This window comes from Thunnus thynnus, chromosome 4 (assembly GCF_963924715.1).
Source record: "Thunnus thynnus chromosome 4, fThuThy2.1, whole genome shotgun sequence".
Lineage (NCBI taxonomy): Eukaryota > Metazoa > Chordata > Actinopteri > Scombriformes > Scombridae > Thunnus > Thunnus thynnus.
This window is the reverse complement of record NC_089520.1, coordinates 32,248,648-32,275,265: the sequence shown is the minus strand read 5'-3', so window position 1 is coordinate 32,275,265 and position 26,618 is coordinate 32,248,648. Positions and strand designations below refer to the sequence as shown.

At 40.2% G+C, this 26,618-nt stretch overlaps 1 protein-coding gene across 3 annotated transcripts in view; it reads left to right on the top strand.

Moving 5' to 3' along the window:
- Positions 1-6,373: 6,373 nt before the first annotated feature.
- slc41a1 (solute carrier family 41 member 1) overlaps positions 6,374-26,618 on the top strand; it is a 28,378-nt gene continuing 8,133 nt past the window's right edge. Inside the window, exons 1-7 of one of the 3 annotated variants that reach the window (XM_067588374.1) lie at positions 6,374-6,660; positions 8,617-8,732; positions 8,834-9,770; positions 15,438-15,545; positions 21,127-21,198; positions 23,383-23,527; positions 25,245-25,391. In XM_067588374.1, the coding sequence (XP_067444475.1) occupies positions 9,288-9,770; positions 15,438-15,545; positions 21,127-21,198; positions 23,383-23,527; positions 25,245-25,391 (955 nt within the window). In that variant the 5' untranslated portion in view covers positions 6,374-6,660; positions 8,617-8,732; positions 8,834-9,287. Of the gene's footprint in view, positions 6,661-7,959; positions 8,024-8,616; positions 9,771-15,437; positions 15,546-21,126; positions 21,199-23,382; positions 23,528-25,244; positions 25,392-26,618 lie in introns of those variants that run through there. The other 2 variants (XM_067588372.1, XM_067588373.1) reach the window with 2 other exon arrangements.

Here is a 26,618-nt window from a genome sequence, read left to right as displayed (position 1 = left end):
GAAGATCTGGTTTAATGATTCAATTCTGGTATTCTGAAGAAGCACTAAAATGTTTATAAAATAATCAAATCCAATAATTTAAGCTGCCATCTGGGAAATTTTCCATTGTTTCAGGATTTCTCCAGTTTCTAAATAAACACTAAACACTCATAAATTATAACTGATTTATATTGTGTCTTTGTTTTCAAGCTCTGCTCTGATCTCAAATGACCATTGTCAGAGGAGTATTAGAGGTTTTGGAGACTATTTAACTTTAATGTATCAAGCCAGAACCACAACTACCTGTGCAAGGCCTGAATCTATATGTGCATGCAAGCACAAGAGTTGTGTCTCAACACAAGACTGAAAACTTGTAGTATATTTATAGTGAACCATAGCTTACGACACATCTTTTAATCTCACCAGTAACTTATTCCGTTTGTTTGTTTTGTAAGAAATGCTAATGATGAATATAATAAGACTCACACCTCGTCTACTAAATACTGTATCATGTGTGCTGAATCTGAGAATGAATCCTCTTAGCTCCTGAATCCTCTTAAGGTCAACCCGTGAGTCTCCACACTCCCAGCTTGCATTCCTGCAGGGCTGCAGTCAATGTGCTCCACCAAGCCCTTATAGCATCTGGAAACACATGCCCTGAAGTCGCTAAGAGTAGCCATTTTAAAGTCGTCCCCACCCCCCCACCTCGAAAATGTGTTTTGCTTCTTGTTGGATGTTTGTGCTTCACTGTACAGATTGATGTATGTGCAGAGTTTGTTTTCACATTCATCTGCTGAAGGAGGTAAAATATCTCTGTGTTCATCTTAAATCTGAATTTCAGATGTAGACCAACAAGCAAAATTTGTGACATCACAACTAGTTGAGCCAATCGTGGTCCAGTATGCAACTTATTCAAGTGAAATGTGGAATATTGAAGCCTCCGGTGTACATATGTGGACTTTACAATGAATTATTAGTCATCTTGTGTCCAGCAGTTAAACTTTTGTGATGAACAGTATTTGCATATTCATAGATTCTGGACTTTTTTCAACGAGGGAGAAGGAGTAGATGTCATTTTAAGGATTTTTATGTGGTAAATGAAAAATAAAATAAATTTTATTCAGGAAAATCCATACCGGGCACAAATTATCATTCCACTCAGAATATCTTAAGACCCTAATGAGAATGATATTTATAGTATCATCTTTAAAATCATTCTGATACAATGCATTTTGTTTCTGCAAGAATAAGACAATGTGACAACACTGTCACATACTATCAAATCATACATCTATGGGCTTTAAAGCAATTCTGGGCACTTTCAGGAAAATCTTTTTTTTTTTTTTTAATTACCTAGAAACCATCAGCATCATCAGCAAAGTACATTTCATTACTGAACTTAATGTGTTGCTGCTGATGCTGCAGTATGCCATCTTTGATGCTGCAAAGATGGCCAGGTAACTCCGGGTAGCAACAATGATTATTACTTTAATCTAACAATGGATCAGGAGCACAGACATCCTGTTGTAAGTGCAATAAAACATTCTGAGGTGTCTGGATGTACTGAAATAATAGACTGTAGAACTTCTCAAACCACTACAGCATGATCCACTTCTCTTGTGTCTGTCTGCATGCTTAATATGTAACACACACTCATATTTACATTAAAATATGGCTAAATACACATTTTAAAATAAATGATAGTGTATCATCCCGACAGTCATCAGCAGACGTGGTTGCATGTGACATTTGTAAACAGCTAACTATGCTAGGAGCTTTGTATTACTCCGTATTTAGGCTTTAATATTATGTAATAGTGTTGGAACATGTCGACCAGACAGACAGACACAAGAGAAATGCATTTTTTCCAACTTTCTTGTACACATTATGTAAGAAAGTATAGTAAGATGGCAGCTTGATGTAATGACTGCCATGTAGTTTGACAGATCACATCCTGTTCATCCATGTTCCCTCATTTTAGTTATATATTCATTCAGCTCTGTGCTGCTGCTGTTTGAGGGGAAATTTTAAAAAGACATAAAACTGTAGGTTAGACTTTGAATCACTGCCAGTAAATGTATGTCGTAACATTTTTTGGTAAAACAATAAGTTTTTGTTGCAAAAAAGAGAGAAGAAATCCTGCCCGATCAATGAATGACAGAGTCTCAGCTCAAATGTGACTTTACGTTTATATTCGTTAAATGATTGTGTGTGTTGGAGTTAATATTTTTACAGCAAAAAGCAGATTCAGTCCCAGGAAGATAAGCTTAGCTTTATTGACCATCATCAACAGAGTTATCAGATAGATGAAACATTGAACACAACTTTGCTATTCTTAGTAGTTTGGCTTAAGATTTCGAGTTACATTCATAGACTCAAGTGTTGCACTTGATAAATCAGAGCTGTTGCTGGCACTAGATACAAATTCCACAAAGTCATTATGATTCCACGATGTATTAAATTTCAAAGTAATCCATCCTGGACTGCAACAAAGTGATTACTGAACATTGGCATCCACGAACTAAAACCAATAAAAAGTGGTATTATAATTTAACTGATCTGATTTCATTCATTTTTCATTAGATTTGTACCTGGATGTTTTACTGCTGTATTTTTAATCCAGTAAAGACATAAAGGAGATCACAGACATGTAACCATACACAGTCTTTGTCAGTAACCATGAGATAGTATAAAAATAGTTTTAAATCATATGGAGTGATCAGAGAAGAAGAAAAAAAGAACAGAAATGTGATGGCCTCTCATCTTGTCTCAACTCCTGTTGTGTTCTCCAGAGAGTGCAGGAATATGAAAAAGTGCCTTAAAGTATCTCCTGTTATGAATGTAAATGTGGTTTGGTGAAGACAATTCAAGCCATGTCAAGTAAAGTTGATTCATTTAACCCAAAATCATAAATTTGCCTCAAAGGGCTTTACAGTCTGTACAGCACACAATAAAAAAACATCTCCATAAAACTCTTTTATGAAGAATAAAACGATCAACAGAGCATGGATCCTCTGTTGATCATTATAATACTGAGAAACAGGAGGACTACACTCAAAACCTTTTTTTTTTTTTGCTTTTCAAAAGAAAATGCTCAAATTCTCCCTCACAGTGTTTGATTGCTGTCACCTTTTTTTTTTAAATTGAATGGAAATAAATGAGCCTGAGATACTGGACATATGGATTCAAATATATATTTATTGTGTAAGTTGTATATAAACATGCCACAATTGACATTAAATTGATAGAAAATATTTTAAAAATCACAGGTGTTGTCCTAAATATACTGTTATCGGCCTGAAACTGCTTCACTGGAAATGACGTGACACCGTGAATATGTAATCCGCCTCTGTTGCAGTGTTATTTTCCTGTGATGTTAACTCTGTGAACTCACATCTGTTCCAGGAAGCAGTTTTACCGAGTTTTATGGAAGTCTTTGATGTCTGGGCCCTGTTTCACTGAATATGCAAGCTGCCACTTGCATCATCACCACATAAAACACATATTCCTCTCCTGTTGATTCTGACACTTTTCAGTAATCAAAAGTAGTACCTGCAGACTGTACATGAGCATCTGAGAGCCCTGTAGGACTTGCAAAGTAATCTGCAATTTGTGAATGACAATCATTTGTGAAACCACCCTTGCTTCTTGGAACAGGCTGTACGGCATGTAGACATCCTCTACAGAAAATAAGCTGCAGGAAGACTTTCCTGTTCTTACATCTGGAAATAGGGAACAATAGTAAATATTCACTCGTGTTCAAGTGGGGCATAAAAAATAAATGAATAACAAGCTATGTCTTTGTAAAAGGTGATGATTTATCACAGAGCATATACTCAATCCAAATGTTCAGTTGCAGTTTGATGTCCTTCAGCCTGTGTGCAATACAGCTTGACATTAAGATTTATTTGAAGTAAACCATTTGGCAGTCAGCCACAGGATTCATCCATCAATGTATAAGTGATCTTCAGAAAGACACTCCAACTTCTAGTAGCACATCTTCTGCCTGACCTTTTTCTCTCACTGCTCTTGTGCAGCTCATATTTGTATAGGTCGGAGGAATATGCAAAATAATATAAGCCTAATTTCAGTGTGAGTAATATGACCACAAACTGCAAGCAAATCACAACTTCCTTTTCTCCTACAAGTCTGGGAAAAACCACCAAACACATCCACCCACAGACCACAGTGTGACTGATTCTCATTCCCCTGTCATTACTGGATGTTTACGCTGTGTGCAAACTGGCTCGGCTCACCACAGTGCCAGCATGGGGGGGATGTGGATAGATTGTAGCCTCTGCTCTCTGGGCGATGCAGGGGCTGCTGATGCTGAGCCGAGCGGCTGTATAGCAACAGGCGAACAGCACAATAAAGCTGCAGGTCCTCTGGGGACGTTGTTAGAGCTGCTGCTCTCTTAGGAACAGCATGAGGAGGCTGAGGCAGCGTGCAATTTGTCTGTTAGATAACTCGCACATCACACACACAAACAAAACACTGACATACTTTGCAATCCCTTGATGAAAAAAACTTCTGTATTCCTATAGTAAATAATACAAAAAATAATACGGCATAAAATTTACAATGCAAATTAAAAAGACACAAGTCAACATGTAAGTGCAAAAAACAATTATTTCATAAGGTTCAGTTAAATATAGAGCCTCTGAAGTTCCTGAAAATGATTTTAAAACAAACTTGATCCATAACTTGTGCACACATAATAAAAAAATATCCTTTTTCATGGCATCAAAAACATGAAAATTAATATAATAAACTGCATTTAAATGTATAGCTTGAAGTTTTGGTTAAAAAAACCCCCCCAAAACAAAACAAAAAAACCCACATTTGCTGAAATGTCCTGTCTTCACTGTGAGGTTACCAAGCAACCAAAGGAGACTCCAAAGAGGTCACTGCACCTGGCAACTGTTCACCAAGACATAGTAACAGCACATAACTCTCTGTAAATCCGCCTAAAACCAAAACGTGTTGATTTTACATTTGTGTTTGTGTATGGATTGAACAACTGTGGTACAACGTGTTAATTAGTGAGCTTTAGAGGTGCTTATAGGCATATTTTTGAACTTTGAAGAGAGCTGGGTTGACTGTTTCCCCCAGCTTCCAGTCTTTATGCTAAGCTAAGCTAACTGCATCCCAAGAAAGACAAGAAGAAAAGACAAGAGAGGAAATGAGCAAGTTAAAAAAAAAAAAAGTCTAATTATTCATTTGATAATTTAATGTAATCAAAGTCGGAGCAAGTCTTATATTTTCTAAGCAATTGTTCCAGCTCTGTGGTGCACAGGTGCTACTTTTCAATATTTTGTTTCAGTTAGCACATCACTACCACATGAGCGAGGCAGAGACAGTTCAGTTTTGTTCAGTTCTCCTTGTTAGAGTTAACTGGTTTTTAGTTTTCAAAGACAGAGACCAGAAGAGATACCTTTATTCTAAAAAGGCAATTATGAAAATAATTAAGTTTTATCTGTATTTAGCTGAGGGAAGTACATCCAATCCTTATTTATTTCAATGCACTTGCAGAGAGAATCTGTGGAACTGTCCCTAGATGAAAGCAAAGTAAATTACTAATAAATTACTGCATAATTATGATTCATTGTTTTACATCATTTGGCTTAATGGAAACATATCAATGTTATGAATAAAAGAGGCCTAAGGATTGAGCCTTGGGGAACTCCACAGGTAGGTCTATAAACCCACTTAACCAATGCAACAAAAAACTCCCTATAAGGGGAAGACCCTATAAAGTCAGGCAAGGTCACTGGGTCTCTTTGATAAACTCACTGATGAATAGGGACTCACTATAGGTCCCTAAAGGAATATTGTTGTAAAATTAATATTATTATCAATCTGTGTTTCTGTCTTTATTGTCAATGCAATTATGCAATGTGCATAATGTTTCTACTCGACCATATTCACCTCTTGTGTTTTCAGGTCACGCATGGCGCATGGCGTAATCTCAACAGTCACTTATGTAAGACTTGCATTTATTTATTCTGTGTGTTTGTGGATCAGTGACTAAAATCAGCCCCAGCTCAGTTATACTGTACAGACATGCGTGTGTGCCCATTCATTCAGGAATCTAGACCTACTGTTAAATTAAAACTTTTAATCATGTGTCTCATCCCGCTGGTAGTAAATTAGTAGGCTTGTGGAGGAGAGTGGCACCGCACGGACACAAATTTCCACACGCATGGGGTAGAGGGAGGAGAGGTACTTGTGCGCAATGGAGACGAAGGGGTGGGAGGGTGGTGATGGAGGGGAGATGAGAGGGGTGGGGGGGGGTGTGGGGGTATGTATCGTAGGGAGGGCCCGCCTTGTGGCTTCCTGGCCCCCTGCACCGGACGGGTGTATTATAGATGCGCATCCAAGCAGCCGGGCGGCGGGGGCCAGAGGACGGGTGCAATGTGACGAGTCGGGAGAGACTGGGACACAGCCTTAACCGCGCGGAAGGGAGGGAGGGTTTAACCATTAACCACCATTAACCATTAAGGCAACTGTGCGGAGCCGGTACCATACATAAGGCGTGCGCACCGGCGTCCACGCCTCAGCCTGAGCGCGTTACCAAGAGGAGAATACATGCAGCCAGGCAGCCACACGGAGTCCTTCCTCAGTTACTGATCCTCACACCGGTTCGTCCGCTTCTCCTCTCTGGACCGCTGACACTAAAAGGTAACCACCGCCGAGGAGCTTTTTATCTGACTACCTGCTGGACATTAGTGCTGTAATTTCATATAACACAATGAGTGACCGGCTGTGATATTCACATAATGCCTTTATCTGACGGAATGTATCACTTAGCGACTCAGACTGTTAAAGTACAGCTTGTGTCTTTGGGTATATTTGTGTGGTAATGATAAAGAATGAAAAATTATAGTGCGTTGTCTTTCATTTTCATGAGTTAAATACTCGTGGTGATAGTGGCAGTGACATGGGCTCCAGCCCGGTGCTGGAACAGAGAGCCCTCTGCCCTTGATGAAATGAGCAGTAGAATAGAAAAGGAGGGCTCGTCTATTCAATCCTGACCAGGGGAGCACTAATTTACGCCTTTGCCATGTTGGGTTCGGGTGGTATTGGTCCTGACTACTAAACAGAGGATTGTTTCAGCGGGGAAAGTCTGTGTGGATGTCGCAACATGCAAGCGGAGGAAAGCTGCGTCAAGTCTGCAACAATAAGACTAGAAGCAAGTAGCTTGGCCTTCAAAATAAAAGTACCTTTTTTTTATTAATTCTGGGGAAAATAAAAGTTTTGTATACACTGATGTAGTCAGGTGCATGGGACACCTGTACCTGACCTGTAATCAAAACGATGTTTACTGGTCAATACACTTTGCTCACCTCATCACCCATTGAAGGTTAAACAAACCTCAGAAGTTTTTGTGGTGAATCACTGTGTTTTCTCTGCAGCGTAGGGAATGGAATCAAGGAAAGAAGAGGTAATGTGCTAGACTCACCACCGTTTTCTATAGGCCTATTGAATTGAAATCTCCAGGGTCGTGTTTGTATGAAGATGTTACAGATTTTCCTGAATGTCAAATCACATTCATTTGGACTGTGCCTCTGATTGCAGTTTAAATCCATTTCTAGAAGGTAAGGATGTAGGCCAATGTATTTTTGCTTATATAGAAGGAAGTGACAGGTTACAGCTAAGATTTGTGAAACTAAAAGTGTATGTGTAATTTTTTTGTAGGCTACCAAGTAGGCTCAATGAACTGGCAAAGTCTGGAAACTGGTCTCTTGTTATGAAGTTTAAAGCATGATGTTTGTTTGTGTAGTGTATGTTTGTTTTCTAATGTGGATAGGATATGTTTGTGTTGCTGCTTCCTTAAACTGACCTTTTATGTTCACTGCAATTGTTCTTAAAATTAGTTTTAAGTTTCTCTTCCTGGAACTAGAACGAAGGTGATGCTCATAAAAAAGGAAGGGTTGTTTATTTTGAAAGGTATGGCAGGAATTGCTGTCTTTATATTGCTGTGGTCTTGACAATAGTGGGACTCCGTTTCCAGAGGATGTACGCAGCAGCACGTCGGCTAATGGTAGAATATTTTTAGCTGCCGGGAGGAAATTTGGCGCTGAATGAAACTGTCGGTCACTGTTCACCTTTGCCGTAATATCAGCACAGAGTGAAGTGCTGTTTAATGGTTTTTAAATACTCTAACAGTTTATTACAAAGTGAAGTCTTTGTGCTTAAGGAGTTTTCCATCATCTACTGCGCTGATACCAGATATTTGTTTTCAAGATTCTGGCATTTGAATGACATTATTGTGGTGCTTTTTGACCTTTAAAAAAATTTGCTGTGATGTTTCAGTTACATTCAGAGACTTTTTGCTTGTTGTAAAATGTGCATTTAAGCCTTCATTCATGGAGGATTATGGTTTTCTGATAAGGAAAATTTTCTTTTTTTGTAAATTAATAGGAACTACCACTACTACTACCACTACTACTAATACTATCACTACTCAAGATTGTCTTGCTATTTAATAGGCTACTTTTTATGGATAGACACATTTATCAGAATTATATTGTCAGGAAACAGCCTTGGACTGCCAGCTACTGATTTAGAAATAAACCTGGAATCGGGCTGGAGAATGTTTACATTTAATAATCAATGGATTTGCTCTTTTCCTAGGTGACTGCCCACTCTGGTTGGAGAGGTACTTTTCAGCAGCCGGTAATTCAATCTTCGTACTGCAGATCTTTAAATATCTCCCTTGAAAAAACCTCCTAGCATCCACGTGGTGTAAGGTGAGACACCGACCAGTCTGACATGATCAGTGGACTGAGAGCCTGACCAGTCTGCACTGCAATCTGGCCACTTCAGACCTCTGACTTTTTTTCCCCCTTAGCTAAAAGTCAAGCTGTTTAGAAGAAGAAGAAAAGGGACTGTTTACAAGTGACTGGAGGGGATTTCTGTGGTGAGTCCCTGAGCCAATCATTCTCTTTTCCCCTCTGTTTTGAACTAGTATGCTTTCTTCTTTTTTTTGCCGGCCTACCCTAAGCACCTTGCAGTGAATGGAGAACATACTGGTCTTGCTCCCGAAGCACCGACAGGAACACGGGCTCTGCAGACGCACGGCTGCATGTGCCTTGCTGCAGCTTTTTTCCCACAGAGCAGTTTTCTCCTGGTCTTTGATAGTGACCATCACACCCTGTAAGCCTCTTTAATGGGATAAATCACTTGGACTGATCAGGTCCAAAACCAGATCAGGTGGTCAATTCCATTCTGACTTCCCCAAAACTGTAAGGCCAAGGCAACCTGACCTTTTCTTGTCAAGCCCACCGTCTTCCAAAGGCTTCCGCATGGTACTTTGGTCGAAAGAACAAGACAAACTCCCCGACATCGACATGTCCTCCGGGGCTATTGAGATGAAGGAGGGAGGCCCCCTGACACCGGCCTTCCTCAACTCCAACTGCTCTGTCCACCCAGTGATCCTCACCAAGGGACCTGAGGAGGTGAGCCCAGGGACTGGGGGCGAGCTTGAGCTCACAGAGGTCGCATCTTTCACAGAGAGGCCCAGTGAGACTGGGGAGGATGAGGAGAGGTCGGAGATTGTGGTGACGATGGACTGCCGGGCCAATGCCAAAGGACAGCGGGAGGAGGATGCTCTCCTGGAGAATGCAAGCCAGAGCAATGAGAGCGATGACACCAGCACCGACCAGAGCCCAGAACCACCAGCGCCTCTCAAGGAGACCTCCTTCTCCATTGGCCTGCAGGTGGTCTTCCCCTTCCTGCTGGCCGGGTTTGGGACAGTGGCAGCGGGAATGGTGTTAGACATTGTCCAGGTGAGCAATTCCAACATATTCTTTACATAGTGGGAACACACAGCATATGTTTATAAAAATGTTCGAAGGTTTTGGTTCCTTTTGAAACTGATGGGATGTTGGGAACATTTTGGGCCAACATATTCACATCTTTATTTGGAGAACAGAATCACAAGATAATCTGGATTGAAATGTGTAGAAACACTCATTCAGATATGAATCTAGTTAGTTAAACTTTATCCCCTTCTCTTACTATTCAGGGACCTTTGGAAAACGACAGGAGTTTAGTCATTTATAGGTGCCTCAGCCTTTGATATCCACCAGTATCACTTAAAAGAGTTTTGTCGGTGTAAATTACTCCCAAAAAGCCTACTGTAAAGTTCATCTTACAGTCATGTTCCTGAGCAGAGCATGCTCCAGGCAGACCATATGTACTGAGTCACAATGAGGGATGGGCTTGCCCCTGGAGCATTTGAATTAACTGGTTTAGCAAGCCCTGTTCGCCTTAGCATGTGTCTGTCATTGTGCTGTCGCCCTATCTGATGGCATTCCTTTGAGGATGGGCGGATGGAGCAGTTGTCAGACACCATGAGGGTATTTATATAACCTTTTTCTCCTCTACCTGCCTGCCTGCCTGTCCCCAGGGCTGGGCACATGCTGGTAAACATTGTGTCTTCTAATGATCCGTCACACACCCTTCTATTTGAAATCTGACATATTTTGGTACAATAGAAACAAGAATAGACAGTGTTTATTCTAGTGCAGTGTGCAGCCAGAGAGCTGCTTGATCCACTCTGTCTACTAGAAAAGAATATAGCCTATCTTAAATTATAATCACTCTCCTGCCCTTTTTTCCTGTTGACTCACTGTAGTTGCGTTCGTACTCTGATTATATCATAGAGTTTATGCCACTGTGTGCTTTATATTGTGTATGTGCAGTGTAGAAATGCAGGCCAAAGCCATGCTGACAGGTCACATATTTCTTTAAAGTCAGCTTGTGATGCAGATAAAGCTGTGGAGGTGTCAGGCTGCCAGGAGACCAGTCCGGGCACATTGTGTACATGCATACTGATGCCAACATGGTGGACCCCAGGAACTCAGCACAAGAGAGGAGGGAAAGAGGCTGGGGAATAAAAAGAAAAAGTGTACTTTCTTTAAGCACCTGGAATGGCAGCACGCTACAGTTGAGCTAGTGTCAAAATGAAAACAAAATAAAATGTAGTGTCAAAGCCTCCATTACTGTTTGGTTAGGTATCTCCACTAAACCAGGAATGCAGAGGTTTGAGGTCAAAAATTTTTCACGCTGCCTCAAATTAGGCACCATGCTGCTGTGGTTCTCTAATTTCCAAAACACTCGGCACACCATTGCTTTAGAGGTGAGGCTGGAAAAGAGGAGACAGAGAAGGTACAGGGCCTTATCCCTCCCCTCTAGTTGTATCATGGGCAAATCTTGAAGAAATGCTTGTGGTGAGATGCGAGGGGAGGCTTGACGGTCAGTCTGAAGCAACTTTTCTAGCAAGTTCGGGTGAGCGTCTAGCAGGTTGTCTCGCTGCCTAATTCCCCCTCCATGACACTGTGAAACGCTAACTCAGCTAATCCCCCCTGTCCTTGCAGGAAGGTAATTGTCTAACTCTCTCTTAGTCTCTCTCCCTCTCTCTCTTTGGTTTAATCAGGCTGCGCCAGTTCCTTTGCTAAAAGTAATCTTGAAAATTCTAATGTGCTGGAGCCTTTAGTTAAGTGTCTCCCTGGCCTGAGATTAGAAGTTGCGGCTTGGACTGGTGCATGACATGGCTTTTTGCGTTACTCTCCATAAGACTTCTTTGAAATTTGAACTCTTTAACATTGGTCACTTTGACTATCTACAGAACACACACACACACACACACACACACACACACACATACACACTGAGCTTCTGGCCTCATTCCCACTCGAGGTTGGCCCAGAAAGGACTGTCCAGGCTGGTATGGAGGAGTGAGACTTCTGCATAGTTCTGCTTAGTGACTTGGCAGCAGAAAAACCTAAAACTGTCTGTCTCTCACCACCAGGGCCAGAAACTTTGTACTCTGAGGGTGACCAGCTCACTTGAACTAAACGGTACACTTGCTTTGTAAAGGTCATGTAGTGCAAGTTTTCTTGGGAATGCCAGTGTCAAATACAAATGAATGATTGGCTATCAATCACAAGACACAGTATCATATTATATCACACATGGTTCCTTCCTCTGTCAAACCACAAACCACAGAATGCAAAAAAAATTGGTACAGTATATAGTCCTCACCATCTGTGTCAGTATCTGTCTGCCTCAGAGTCTAGCTGCCTGTCCCATGCTGTGGAGTTCGTAGACTTAAACACCAAAATAAAGCAAAGAAGTGGGACACAGCTTCAGCCTCAAAAACAAACATTCTAAAAATACTGGCACCAGTAAACAGGAAATCGTAGTCGACACAAAGATTTAACACCAGCCAAGCCCTCTCTGCCCACCAGACACCATTTTGGTCCAACCACATCCACTTGCCTGGTTTTCACACAGGAGCCACTGAGAAACCAGAGCGTGGGCTTATTCCTTCAAACTGAATCATCATTTCAACTACTGGCCTCCAATCCTGACTCTGTTTACTGGACAATGACAATCTCTGAGTGCATTTCTAAAACCCTCCACTTTCAGTCTTGTGCTATTCAACCGTTTGTATTTCCTTTTGTGCTGATTGAGTACTTGTTTCAGACATGCTATTCACATTGGTCTGTCGTTTCCGTCAACCAAAGATGTTGTGCCCTGACAATCATTAACAACATATCAGACCACAGCTATTAACACCTGACAATATTTGAGACAGCTAATTGGTTAGGATTTGATTGATATAGTTTGAAAGGATTAGTGGGTTAGAATGCTTTTGTGTTGCCCCAAGCCCTGGCTAATCTTTTACCCTTGGAGGGTCCCAGGTTGCTTATTTGCACTCCCTCTGGTCAGATAGTTCCGGCTTTACCCTGCCTTCACCTTCATCTAGTCCTGGGACACCAACGGTTCACATCTCAGGCTTTTTTAGGACTCTCAGGCTGGATTGTGCTTTTTGTGTGCATGTGTTGGAACTGCAGTGACAACTTTGTGTCTGAAAACTTTTTAGAATTTTAATGGCACTAGGAAATTTGACCTCTTCTTATCCCCCAACACAACTGAAAGAACCCAGTTGAAATCAGAAAATCCTGTTCCCCTTTGTTCATCAATTTCAGACCAATAACATCTTGTTGTATAGCTGATGTTCATTTTTCAGGTTCGACTTCAGTACGTCCAATAATTTTGGCCATAAATACATTAATTTGACCCTCCATGGCATGTGTTTTTGAATGAGGCTGGACCCAAACTGTACAATCTATGCTGCAAACCCAGGAAAATGAAATAGGCACCACCTCATGTAGTTTCTGTGATGCTGTTGGAGTTACGTTGACTTGCATGCCATGAGCTTTAGCTTCCCACTCAGTACAGCAAGTACAGTGATCACAAATAAAATGGGGCCATGTTACTTAACTGGGCAACCTGACCCTTGTGGGGCTTGCATACCAGAGCTCCTATAGGTCTGTACACAGAGGTACTGGGGTTGTCCAGTCGAGTTCCTAGAACCGAGGAGGTGGCCATGAGGAGGGAGGGCTTGTTTGGCTCAAAGCCAGTGTTCCATGGAGACAACAACATATATCACCACAGGGGAGGCAAAGAGGGAGATAGGGGAGTGAGACAGAAGTAGAGTGAGAGAGAGAGTAAGCTTGAAAACATGCGGCTGTGAAAGAAGAGAGGAGTGCTCACAGAGGTGCTCACAAGGCTGCTGGGTTGGCAGAAGGCAGAGAGCCAAGCTGAGAGGCTGGCTGTTTGAAAGGAGTTCTGCTTGGCTTGATGACAGCAAGGGGATAGACAGAAGTAGTTTAACCCCCACTGGAGTTTTCGTGCCACACCTACTGATACTACAAAAAACTGAACTGTACCTTATCAGTCCTGTACATCTGGATGCACAGTGTGAGCAACAGAGTTTAACAGCTTGTTAGTGAGGGAAATGCGTGCTAAGTGTTTGTATGTAGCTTCAATGTCAGCTACTCTTCTATTTTCTTCCCCTCGTCTATTTTCTCCTCTCCTTCTCTTTTCTTTTCTGTGCCAGCCTTGGTGAATATTGATTCAGCTCTGGGCAGACTGGACTGTAAGTGCTGGGGGCCTGTGGGACTGGCTCCAAAGATAAGCACTTTTACTGGAGAGAGATCGATGGCCTCAGCCTCAGCAATAGCTTTGTTTCTGGCCACAGTGGACCACAAACCTGCTATCACTGCATGAACTCTAATTGAGGCACAGTAGAGAGAGGCACTTCACCACAGTGACAAGCCCAGGGACTAACAGGGAACCCACCTCTCAAGGGCTGGACAGCAGCCAAGGAGGAGGTTATCGAGGGTCAGGTCTGATGTCACCAACTCTACATTTCATTAAAGGCCATCCACTAGAGACCAGAGGCATGAGCAGACACGTTCTTTTGCATGTGCTAAACATAATTTGTGGCTTATTATATGTCTCTGAGGCAATGGTCACCAAGTGGCCAGGTTGTCCTTTAGATTTAGCTGTCCTAGCTCTTGGTTGACTTAGTCTCACACTATGTCTTTGACTCTGGAGGTAATGCGTACAGAAAAACTTAGGTAGGTGCTGGGCAGTATGGCCACGTGGGTGATGATTTTCCTGATGCTGAAGCATCCTGAGGCACAGGGTACTGATAAAGTATATGTCATATTGTAGGCTGCTGGATTTATTCATTTTTATTTCCACCATGTAGAAACTCTAATGGTAAATAATAAAATTGAATTGTCATTTCATTTCCTTTCATTCATTCAACCTGACATGATGTTAACCAATTTCTGTTTGGAAAGTGGGAGTTCTGACAATGGAACTTTTAGTCCACATGAAAGCTGCAGTAGCTGTTGCTGTTGTTTTCATGACCATCAAAAAGATATGGCTGTAGCTAGGTAGCAAGTTAGTAAGCTGGCTATTTGGTTAGCTAAACTAATTGAATATGCAGATGGCAATGCAGAGGTCTGGAACCAGGCAAGAAACTTGACACAACTCTAAAACCATATGAAATGAAAAGAACTTAATACTTACATGGTAAGTCAGTAAGACAGTCTCATTTGATTTTTGAATTCTAGTGGTACAATAAGTTTGATATTAAGAGTTAAGATGTAGAGTTCACATTAATATTACCCATGTTTATTGACAGAAATATTAATCTTTGTCTAAGTAATAACAGTTTTAGCATTACTGTTGATGTTGATTAGACAGCTCAGGGTCCTTGTATTTAAGCTGCTGTAGATGACGATTGGTAGGTAAAGGTGAAAGGGGAGAATGGGAACAGAAGCGGAGGATGATAAATCATTTCAGCATGAAGTCCCATTGACCTTGTTCTTGTTAAAGGAGAGCTGATATGATACATTGTGTGAAAAGTCTGTAGAGACAGACTATCTGGTCCATCATAAAGGTCTGGTTTCACCAGTGAATCAATATTCAATCAAGGTCACAGAGACCTGCACCCAACTAAGGACAATTATATCTGTATAGGTGACAGTGTACCATGTCTCTGTGAATCTGATATATCCCATTTCAATATGGCAGTGTGTTCACTACGTTGATGTTGTGTTGCTGATATTACATTGTGGTCATTGCAGCACTGGACAGTGTTTACGGAGGTGTCAGAGGTGTTCATCCTGGTTCCAGCACTACTGGGGCTCAAAGGCAACCTGGAGATGACGCTGGCCTCCAGACTTTCCACAGCGGTAAGAGATGTGTGTGTGTGTTTGATTGTTGGTTTGGTCTTACCTTCATCATGGATAGCCATTATGAAGTCCCAAGTTTACCGTATGTCCAGCTACAGCTGCCAAAGACTGTATTCTATTTCATTATTCTACATAAAATAATCCTGTCAATAAAATAGTCTTGTCTATAGTTTTTTTTATTCAAATTGCCTTTGAATGTATGTGACTTGTGATGGGTATTTCTGTATAACTACTAAATTCATTGTCTAATTCCAGCTTGCAGAATTTCCAGAGTTTTTGTTGACTGTGTGACTGTGTAAGGTGTTTCCCATTCAAAAGTTGCTCAATCCATGTAGTCTCATTACCTGGCAACCCAAACACTGTCAGGCCCATTAAAGCTGATTGTTCTTGGGGTTAGAGGTCATATTGCCAAATGTGACCTGGGTTTCAAAAAAGTGATAGCAACATTCCTCCACTCCTCTTTGTCTTTCAACATTTCACCTGCCCAGCCTATTCACCTGACCACGCAGGCTTGTTAGTTGTTCATAACTGACCTAAAAGGAGGTATCTAAAGTTTTCCCTCTCTAAAACCTTTCTCTGAAGATGTCACTCATTTCAGACATTCACAGAGTAGCAATAAATAATTGGAACAATGTATTGCTTTTTGCTGGTTTAGCCAAACTAAAGGCCTTGCTGTTGTTGTAGCTGACAAACAGTTTAAAGTAGAGAATACAATAAAAATGGGCTGCTGCTTTTTTGGCTTAGATTCTCACATTCATGATGTCTGTTCCTGTAAAAGGCTAACTTTGTTTGCTTGAAGCAGATATTGAAGGTCTTAGTAGGCCTATAAGCTATTGTTAGCAAGAAGAACAGGCATCATGTCTTTAACTGGCTTTTTCAAATCACATGTTCTCTTGAATCGACTATGATGAGGTTCATGGATAATTATAGCTCGATATCCAGCTGGCTATCCATTTTTACATTTCCACTGAGCTCTTGGCTATAATGCTGCTCTCTGAGCTAACAGTACCATTGTCCATTGTATTGCCTGCGAGGTCAATGACCTAGCAGCATTGCTAACCAGAGGATAGCAGCACACACTACATTTATGAAGCCATAAGAGAATTAGCCCAGTATTGCTCTTAAGCACAGCAATCCTCACATTCTTTCCACTGGCCTGTGGGACACAGGTGACGAAGCTTATTAGCATTACTAGCAGGGACCCACCCGACATGGAGAGCTCAACTCATTCACACTTCAAAAGTAATCTATTCTAACAAGACATTTAGAATTACTTTTCAAGTCTTGAAACAAGAGAACACAGGGATCAAATACTACACATTTATGTCTTCGTAATTGCAGTTTGTCTTAGAAATTTTTTATTGCACGCTAATCATTCGGCTCTAAACTACGACCACATTGCCCACCGATTTTCCAGTTCCTTTTAGTGTCAATTTAGTTGTGTATTAGTGAAGTAATTATGACCACCATTATAGAATTTGATGAATGCCATATTGCTGCATGATTGTCAGCAAGTTGACATATTATCCACATTTATACTACAAAACTGAAAATATTACTTTCTCACATTCCAGCTACACAGTACACTAAAACATGTTTCTGAAAACATTTGAGACAAGAAACAGGCAATGCAGTAACCAAATCTTAATCCATATTTGATCAACACTGCCTAGTTTGACAGTTTGATCTGAGTTTCATGAGCAGTGTGTGTTCAAATGCTGCTTTCTTTTTTTTCCAACTTTATTGAGTAAACGACGCGCACATTTGTTTTGGTCTGAGATGCTGGTGCTCTAGTGCAACATCTAGTGGCTGAATGTTGTACATTGCACCTTTTAATTTCCGTGTTGTTTTGATAATAATTCAGGGTGCAGAGGTGATGGTGAATTAATGTCAGATTGGGAGGTTGATTCAACAATGTTTCAACACTGATTTAACCATGTGTCAGCTGTGGGATGAAATCTGGCTAAAATAGCAAATTTAGAAATTTAGAAACTGTTTAAAGTAATGACAATAAGTAACAGTTAAATTGAATCAAGTTATACAAATTAATAAATAAGTTGGTTTCCCATGGAATTGTTAAATCACATTGCCACAACTTGTGTTTAGAAGAAGTGTTATTTTAAGACTTATTAGCAGAACAAATTTTTAATATTAATATTTTTTGCTGTGGTCCCAGAAGCTTTTGTCAATGTGCATAGTTTTCAGTGCCGCATAAAATGATTCTCACATCCATCATCACAAAGTAGGCCAGAGTCTGGAGCTTGTCCTGAGACATTACTGTTAGCTCTCTGTTGGCTGGCCCCAGCAGGACCACGTTTCTTTCCACGCCGCCACTAATTATGAGAAGATTAAGACCACTGTAAGTTTCCTAATGCGCTTATTACTGAAAAAAATAATGTAATCCCTAGTACTGGCTGGCTGTAGGAGTTTTTAGTTCACATGACCGTGTCTCCTTTTTGATTTTTTTTCTTTGGTCTTTTTAACCTCCTTTGTCTTTGAATATTTCACTGAAATGAAGCTCGTCCTCATTGTTTATATTGTTTATCTGACATTGTTTATCTGAAATAAGTAGTTTTTTTCTCAATTTTGTCTTATCCCTTTTCATAAGAGTGAACTAATTGAGCCTAATTGATTGTGCGTATTTGGATAATGATATTTTGTGGATTACTGAAACTTGGCAGCACCTACATTGCAACTGTTTCTGAGTTGCAAAAAAAAAACTCAGTATAGATCACACTGTAATCAGAGATTACTATTACTACAAAAGCCTACTTTATCCTCATTTTCTGTGTATTAGAGGTTTCAACATACACCATTCAGTTATGTTCGGGTTCCAACCTTGTAAACAACAGATTTGCTCTTTGTTGCACAAGTTGAAAATGAATAACATTTTTTATTCAACTGGAAAATGAAGTGATGCTTTTCAATCTATTGCTTTTTTAGCCTCTCATGCAACTTATGTCAACTATGATTCACTTTCACAAAATTCGCTGTGCTCCATCTTTGTGATGATCCAAACACCACTAATCCAGTCGCCCACACACACATACACACACACACACACACATACACACACACACACACATACACACACATACACACACATACACATACACACACGCACACACCCAAGCAGTGAATTTGGCATCATCATCACACATCATCACATAATACCACACGATATTTCTATGAATCTGTGAGCTTCTTTCTGTGAACTAAATTGGTTCGCATGTTGTGCTAAAAGAAAAAAAATGTTACAAGTTGCATAAGCTGTTCAGCCGTTATTGTATAAAACTATGACTGCTTTAAAAGTTCTGTCTGAAAGAACCTTATGCTTCTCTTACATAAGGAGTTTATTGTGGGTCTGTGATGCCCCCAGTGCTCTGCACAGATGTTTGGCTTTCTCTTATCTGTCTGCCTTAAACCCTCTTATCTGTATTTGTGCCCTCACTGAACAACATCACGACTGTCATAGCAGGAGGCATCCACACACATGTTTACATGGCCTTGATGGCTTTGCGTGGTTGTAATGCTGTTTATCTGGCAGATACGGAAGTTACAGTCCTACACACGTTATGGTAATATCAGTCTTGTGAGCATGCTGCTAGTTATATTTGTCATGTGGGAATGGTGCTAGATTGTGAGAACACGCACACACTCACAGAAAAAAATAATATTAACACCCAGTCATTGAGACCATCCCCTTATTGCTCTTCATTATTATTCAGCTCTGACAGTACTTCTGTAGCCTAACCTTTGTAGTTTTTCTATACTTTTAAATAATTTCAGTTTATCAGTTTATCAACTTTTATGTATAATATGCGCAGTGGGTTGTTTCTAAAAAAGTTCTGTTTCAGTCTTGATAGTTCTTATTTCACTGATGATAACAGCATGTTTTGCCCTACCTTAGTGTCTCTAATCCTTTTAATATTTATTTGTTGCATTTGTAATTTGGAGAATATAAGTGAATACCTCCCAAAAAATTAAATACAGTTGGTTTAGAAGGATTACCCAACGTTTCATTTTAAGCAAAATTCATTAAATGGAAGCTGCATTCATAAAATCAAGCTAAGAGACAGCCATGGGTGGCTAACATGTTAGCTGTTGCTTACTCTCACAACTAGCTAACACAGAGCAACATTGTCATTCATTTGGATTTGTTTCAGGCTGCAGACAAATTGAAGTCCAATATTCACTTAACCTTTAGCTCAGTTTTGCTAACGTTAAATGTTGGACTTTCTTTACTAGCTAGTCTGGGGATAGGCAGGTAGCATACTGTGGTCAGAGCTTTTCTGCTGAAATTGGCTAACGTTACCTGCCTTGTCAGCCATCTGTAAAGGAAGTTGAATTGCACTAACCAGTATGTATGCTATACAAAGTTTTATTGATTGATTGATTGATTCAAAGACAGAACTACATACAGTAAATTATTGTAAATCCAAAACCATGAGCTAAAAGAATTCTCAGTTATTTTTGTACTATAAGCAACATTTTGACATTACACAAACATTTGATTTCAATCAAATCAGTATGTTAAACTGAACACTTTTTTTCTCATTTGTTTACTAAAATAAGGCATAGTGACTAAACAGACTAAATGGTAACCTTTTGGATATTTTTTACCGTAGTGACTTAAACGATAATTCTGGGTTTATTACAATATTTTTTTTCCAATAGCTTTGGCCATATCTCTATCAGCAATAATAACTTTGTATTCACCAGATTAAGCTGACATATAGGAACATGATGACATTGCTACAAAAAAGAAAATTGGGCAAGAGACATGACAAACCTAACAGCTTAGCCAAATTTATTTGGAATAGATTAGAAGGCGTTTACACACTTTTCCTGTGAAACGAGGGATTATTACCAACATTTTAGTTGTGCTCACTTTCAATTTTATCCCCATTGGAGTTTGGAGATGTTGCTCTGTTCCCACACTTCAGTTACTGTATTACCTTGGTGAGTATAATGATATTATAATGATAGAAATGATGGGCAAAACTACAGAAACAGACCCAAATTATCCTTGAAACATTCAAACCACAGAAATAACTTCATATGTATTTATATGTATTTATTCATAGTTACAGACTCTACCTCCATCTTGTGTGGTTCACTTCTTACACTCAGTTTATTTAACCCATGCATGAAACGGATATGCTCACATGCAGACTTGTATGTGTTTTCATTTGTCCAGATGTTTCCCTTCCCTCTGCATATGTAAATGTTTGGGGGCAGAGAGGAAGAGGGGATCCTCTGTTTGTGTCCTATCACTGTGGATGAGCATTAGGATCATTGCTCTGGACACACAGTAGCCCACTGTAGCCACAGCCACTTGACACTTGAGACCATCAGTGTGTGTTTGTGAAAGAGGGGAGATGAGATAAGTGGAGTCGGCCGCAGGGTGGGGGATCAGAGATCAGAGTATCTTTGTCTAGAGAACTGACATCGTATTGTTCTGATGGGACCAAGAGGCAACAGCATGTACACACGCTGCACACCCACCCACCCCCACACCCACACACACACACACACACACACACTGTGTTGACCTTATGTGTTCTGGTCTGTCTTTCAGGCTAATATTGGTCAGATGGACACAACCAAGGACATGTGGAAGATGATCATGGGGAACTTGGCCCTCATCCAGGTAAATGAATCACATCTGCACAGGATGATACTCTCAACTCCAGTGTCACAGAGCACCTCTGACCACGCTTACATGCACTTAGCAAACCAGGTTACGGAGAGAAACAAGCTTACATGTGCTTTAATTCAATAGTCTAATTACTCAAAAACTCGGTTTACATGAAGTTGGTTAGTAATCAAATTTCACCTCTACTCCCCATTTTAATTTCACAGTGTCAGTTTGTTTCATTTACTAAAATACCTCAAACAAGTGTCCTCTCACTGCCCAGCCACCAAAATCCAGAAGAGAGATGTCCTTAGTTGACTGAATGCACATGAACATACACACAGCCCTTTCATCCTGGTGGAAGTTGTTTGGGCTGTATGCTGCCAGTGAGGAAGACTGCAGACAGTACTCAGGGCTGTAAAAAGCCTTTACATCCTGTGCATTTTCAAATTTAATTTAATCTTACAGATGCCAGAAGTCAGAGATAATGCAGTAAAAGACAGCGCTCTTGTAGTAAAGATTGAAATAAAACATTTATTGAGTTTTAAGGTTCATTGTTGACATTTGAAATAGTTATTTGATTTTTTTGGTCTACATCATAACATTATTTATCATGAAGGTCTTTATCAAGGAAGTTATACGCTGATTTTATATGTGTGTTATAATACAGCAATTTACTTGACTTTTAGTACCATTTTTACAGAACGCATAATAACCAATTTAATTAATTTTATTTAAGTTTACAAGTATATAAATAAAGAAAATAACATATCTGTACTTTTTGGGGGGTTGAAGAACCTCTGACATTGTGTCCTACACTTGTGCCCCATTTATCCCTGTTGTTGAATTTTTGAATTTTGACTGATGGCACAGTGAGAGGTTTCTTTGGAGGTTTCTTTGGTTTCAGTTGAAATATTTTGTATATGAGGATGCACATGACTAGTAATGATGTTTCCCATCGCTTTTCTGTCCTGGAAATATGATCCTTATCCCCGACCTTGTTGCACATGCATCAAAAAACCTTTGAAAACCTAATGGGTTTGCACGGCCAAATAATCATGTTTTTCCTGCAGAACTCAACCTGTTTTACTCAGGTTTCTCTTCATCTCTTAACTCAATAAAGGAAAGTTTCTCATTTACAAGACATTTCAGGAGGTCACATTGCTGCCAAAAGCTTGGAACAATCAGGTTTGTGTGCTGTGTGTACAGTAAACACAGTGACTGATCATTATTGCACACCCTAGTAACACTCACATACTATATGACAGCTCCTCAACGCAAACTCTCATTGCAAATGATTGGAGGAACACAGCATTCAGACCAGCACTTAAAAAGTGACACACAATTCAAAGGGAAGAACATCATTAAAGTCGCTACACACCCACAAATCACCTGCATGTGTTTCTATTTATTGCCTGATCTGACCAGACCTTCAGAATGATATCAATTTAAATTGTAACAGGTGGTAAACATCTCCTCCAATAAAACTGTTGGAGGAGGAGATGTCAGTCCAGCAAAGGCTGAAAATAACTAGTAGATGAAGCAGACTGGAAGTTGTAAATTACAGATATACAACTTTTTCATCAAACACCTTGTATTTTATGTTTTGTTTTCTGTTCATATTTCTTTATCTATATACCTATATGTATCCTCTGTATTTGATCAATATTTCATTTCGCCAAATTAATCCTCCGTTTGGTCTCAGTGGATCAGTCACCTATTCTCGGGGTTTACCATTTGTAGTGGGCTGGTTGTTATGTAATATTTGGCGACTCTATAGTTCCTGGAACACTATAAACCGGTGCTGACTCAACCTCCTATTTGGGGTCAGCGTGCATTCACGCTGGGTCACACTGGTGCTTCATTAAGGGCGTTATACACTGGAGCTTCTGAAGCTTTGTATCTATTACATGTTTGTGTAGTTTGATATTTGTCACGCTGTGACACTGTGTTCCCCTAGTGTTCCCCTAGAATTAAAAGCCAATAACTGTGAGTAAGTTAATGGATGAGGTGTTTTCTGGGGTCCATGATGTTAAATAGGTAACTGTAAATAAAACTAAATGCATAAAGGCCATGTAAGCTTCAACAGTGTGTTGAATTTTAAAACTGAGTAGGTGTAACACGATATCTCACATTCATCTGGAGTATACATGTTGACTGTAATCTATAGATGCATAAACCATGTGTGTTTGTATGCAGGTCCAGGCCACAGTGGTGGGTTTCCTGGCCTCCATAGCTGCTGTGATCTTCGGTTGGATCCCAGAGGGACACTTCAGGCTGGGCCACGCGGTACTGCTGTGTGCCTCCAGTGTGGCCACTGCCTTCATCGCCTCTCTGCTGCTAGGTACAGTACACCACTACACAGGCTGTGAGGGATATTCACAGTGTAAACAGGCATCAGGCATGTCTGGGTTTCATTTGACTCTCTGTACCAGTGCTAAAGTTAGCAAACCTGAACTCCAAATCTTGCAAGATAAATGCCACTTGACCAAACCTGCTCTCTAACCTTCTGTAGCCATCCAGGTAAATGAGATCAAGTTCATGTGTGTAGCCACAAATAGAGTTATTATTATTATTATTTGATATTCTGCCAGGCTCGCCCGATTCCAACATTTGTAAGTGTTGGTATTTTCAGGGCTCATTCTGAATACTGTATGAAAAAATGGTCAAAATCTGATTTTAAAAATCAATTCTTCAAAATTCTACTTGAAATTGTGATGATGAAAAATACTGTTTGCTATGCAGACATTCTGTAGTATCACCATGTGTTTAATGACTTCCATTGACTCAAAAGCCAGTCTTTTGCATGTTCTCCCTATATTTTTACGTCACTTTCTATTAGTAGATGTACTGTACATTCTGAGCTGACCTCACCATGAGAGGACTTGATTTACTCATTGTAAACTGCAGTAAATAGTTCCCTGTTCCAGAACAAATATCTTCCTCTCAAAAATACAGTTTTTTCTGAGAAATTGCAAAAACTGCAAAAATGTTGAGCCTTAAAGGGGAATTCCACTGATTTTAAACATCAAAGTGTGTTTCCAGGTGTAAAGGAGGACTACTGCATGTGTGAAAAAAGTAGTACAAAGCCTTTTGAGGCTGTAGAGGGAGCTGCGCAAAGTCTGACAAATTGACTCAAGTGATGTCACTTGAGTCAGTGTGAGTTGAGGCTGAAGACTACAAGTTTGAAAACATAAAAAATCTGAAAGAAGTGAAGTTACCAGACCTTTGTAGCCCACCGCTCCTCATCTCTGCTTGAGGTTAGCAGCTCCAGGCTACATTAGCTACTACTAGCATAACACACCAGAATTTCCGACCCCACTGTCGTTGTTCAAGTTGCATTGTGAGAATTGAGGGCACCAGGTTTTGAGAAGGAAAAAGGATGTGTGGAATAAAAATGAAGATATGTCTGGTTCTGCTGTATCGATTTTGGTACCTTTTTTTTTCTTCAAACTGTGCAACAGAGTTGTACTGGCCATCGGGAGCACCGAGAGAAATCCTGGTGGGCCGTTTGCTATGTGAGCCGCTTAAGCAGTGTATACAAAAACAAGAGCAAGAGCAATGCATCATCGGCCCAGCAGCAGCAGTAGCAACCCCAACCCCCCCTCCCCCCACCCAACACCCATCGGCCATGTTGGTCTGTGTAAAAGAAAAGGCCTGGGCCATTTTTTTGTGCCAGTCTGACCCTGTCCAACAGTGTTATTGGAGTGCGGTGCTAAATTGGTTTAGTTTAATCATCGTTCTTGTTATTGTTCTTCTCACTTTATTTTATATATTTCCTGCCTTCAACTTTTTGTTTTTGCCTGTTCCAACTTTCCTAAAGGAAAACAAAAAAAATTCCAATCCATTTTTCTAGAAAAACTCCCTTTAAGACAACATTTTCCACCTATTCAGTCTTTTTTTCCCTCCCTCACAAGGTTAACCTGGAACACCGATGGTAGATGGTTACATTGTAGACCATTGCATATCACATCACATATTAACATGGAATAAAGTTTATGAAAGTGAAAGGGTCCTCAGCTGTCTTCATGTTGAGATGTCTCTGACCTGACATCCCACAGGTCTTGTCATGATCGGTGTGATCATCGCATCCAGGAAAGTCGGCATCAACCCTGACAACGTGGCCACACCTATCGCTGCTAGCCTCGGAGACCTGATCACCCTGTCCCTGCTGGCAGGCATCTCAACAGCACTGTACAAGGAACTAGGTAATAATACACTCACAAATCACCTGACATACATTTAGTGTGTAATGTAATGCTCAGTTAATGTGCTTAGGGCTCACTGGAGTTTTGTACGTCAACAGTTTTCAATTTATGTAATATCCTTGGTCTTCACTACATTCACATTAATTACAAGAATAGTACATTTTTCACTCATGTGGTGTCACAAACACAGCAGTCACAACAACAAGCTCCTAACTACTTGTAACCCCCAAATTACAATCAGAGACAGAATAATCTTCACAAAAGTCATACACCAATAACTCAATTGTGTCATCACAGTCACTAGATTTCAGTTTCAAAAGCATCTGTTACTTGGAAAGATGTTATCATAAATGGGAGCGGCACGTGTAGAAATGTGTGTAATGTGACTCTGCATCTGGCTGCGAGTGGTAAATAAGGATGAAAGCCGCCCACACCTAAGCTTACTGTGTTTTCAGGGCGAGAAACTCCACAGCTATTTGGCTCTATTGTTAGATACAGTATGTGATAATATCTTCACCACCACCACCACACCCAGCCTCCCTAAACTCCCCACTGTTCCATCGTCCATACCACAGACACACAGATGGACAAACACCAGAGTTGCCAGAGAGAGAGATTATCATACCAGAGGCTTAAAATTATTGTATTTTAGGAAAATTATCATACGTGAGTCATAACGAAGAGAACAAATAGGTATAAATGTTTAATTTCAGAAAACACTGTCTGCTGCTTTTATTTGTGCGTTCATGGACGCACAAATACGACTCAAAAAACATTTCTAAATTACTGATGTAAAATATATTATCAAAGGAGGCATATTGGAGAAAAAGACATGCATGTTAGAAGCTATTTAGACAATATGATGTTTAGATGTTGCTCTAGACATCTAGGCTACTGTTCAATATGTTGAGTCTTTCCTCTGTGCTGTAGATGTGAGTTTTTAATTTCCCACAGCACTGGAAGGCAGCAATAAATGCAACTTGCGGGACATAGCAGGCATAGGTTGCCCTGTACTAATACTAAATTTCACAAAATGATCAAATTATTGTACTTTATGGGACTTTTAGCATCATTGATCATACATCGTACAGAGGGCAAAATTATTGTACAGATATGATAATTATCATACATCTGGCAACGCTGACAAACTCTTACACACAGTGAGCAATGAAAGCATCCTCACCAGAGTGTGTAGTAATTACATAACTCCTCCCTCTGTCTGGAAAC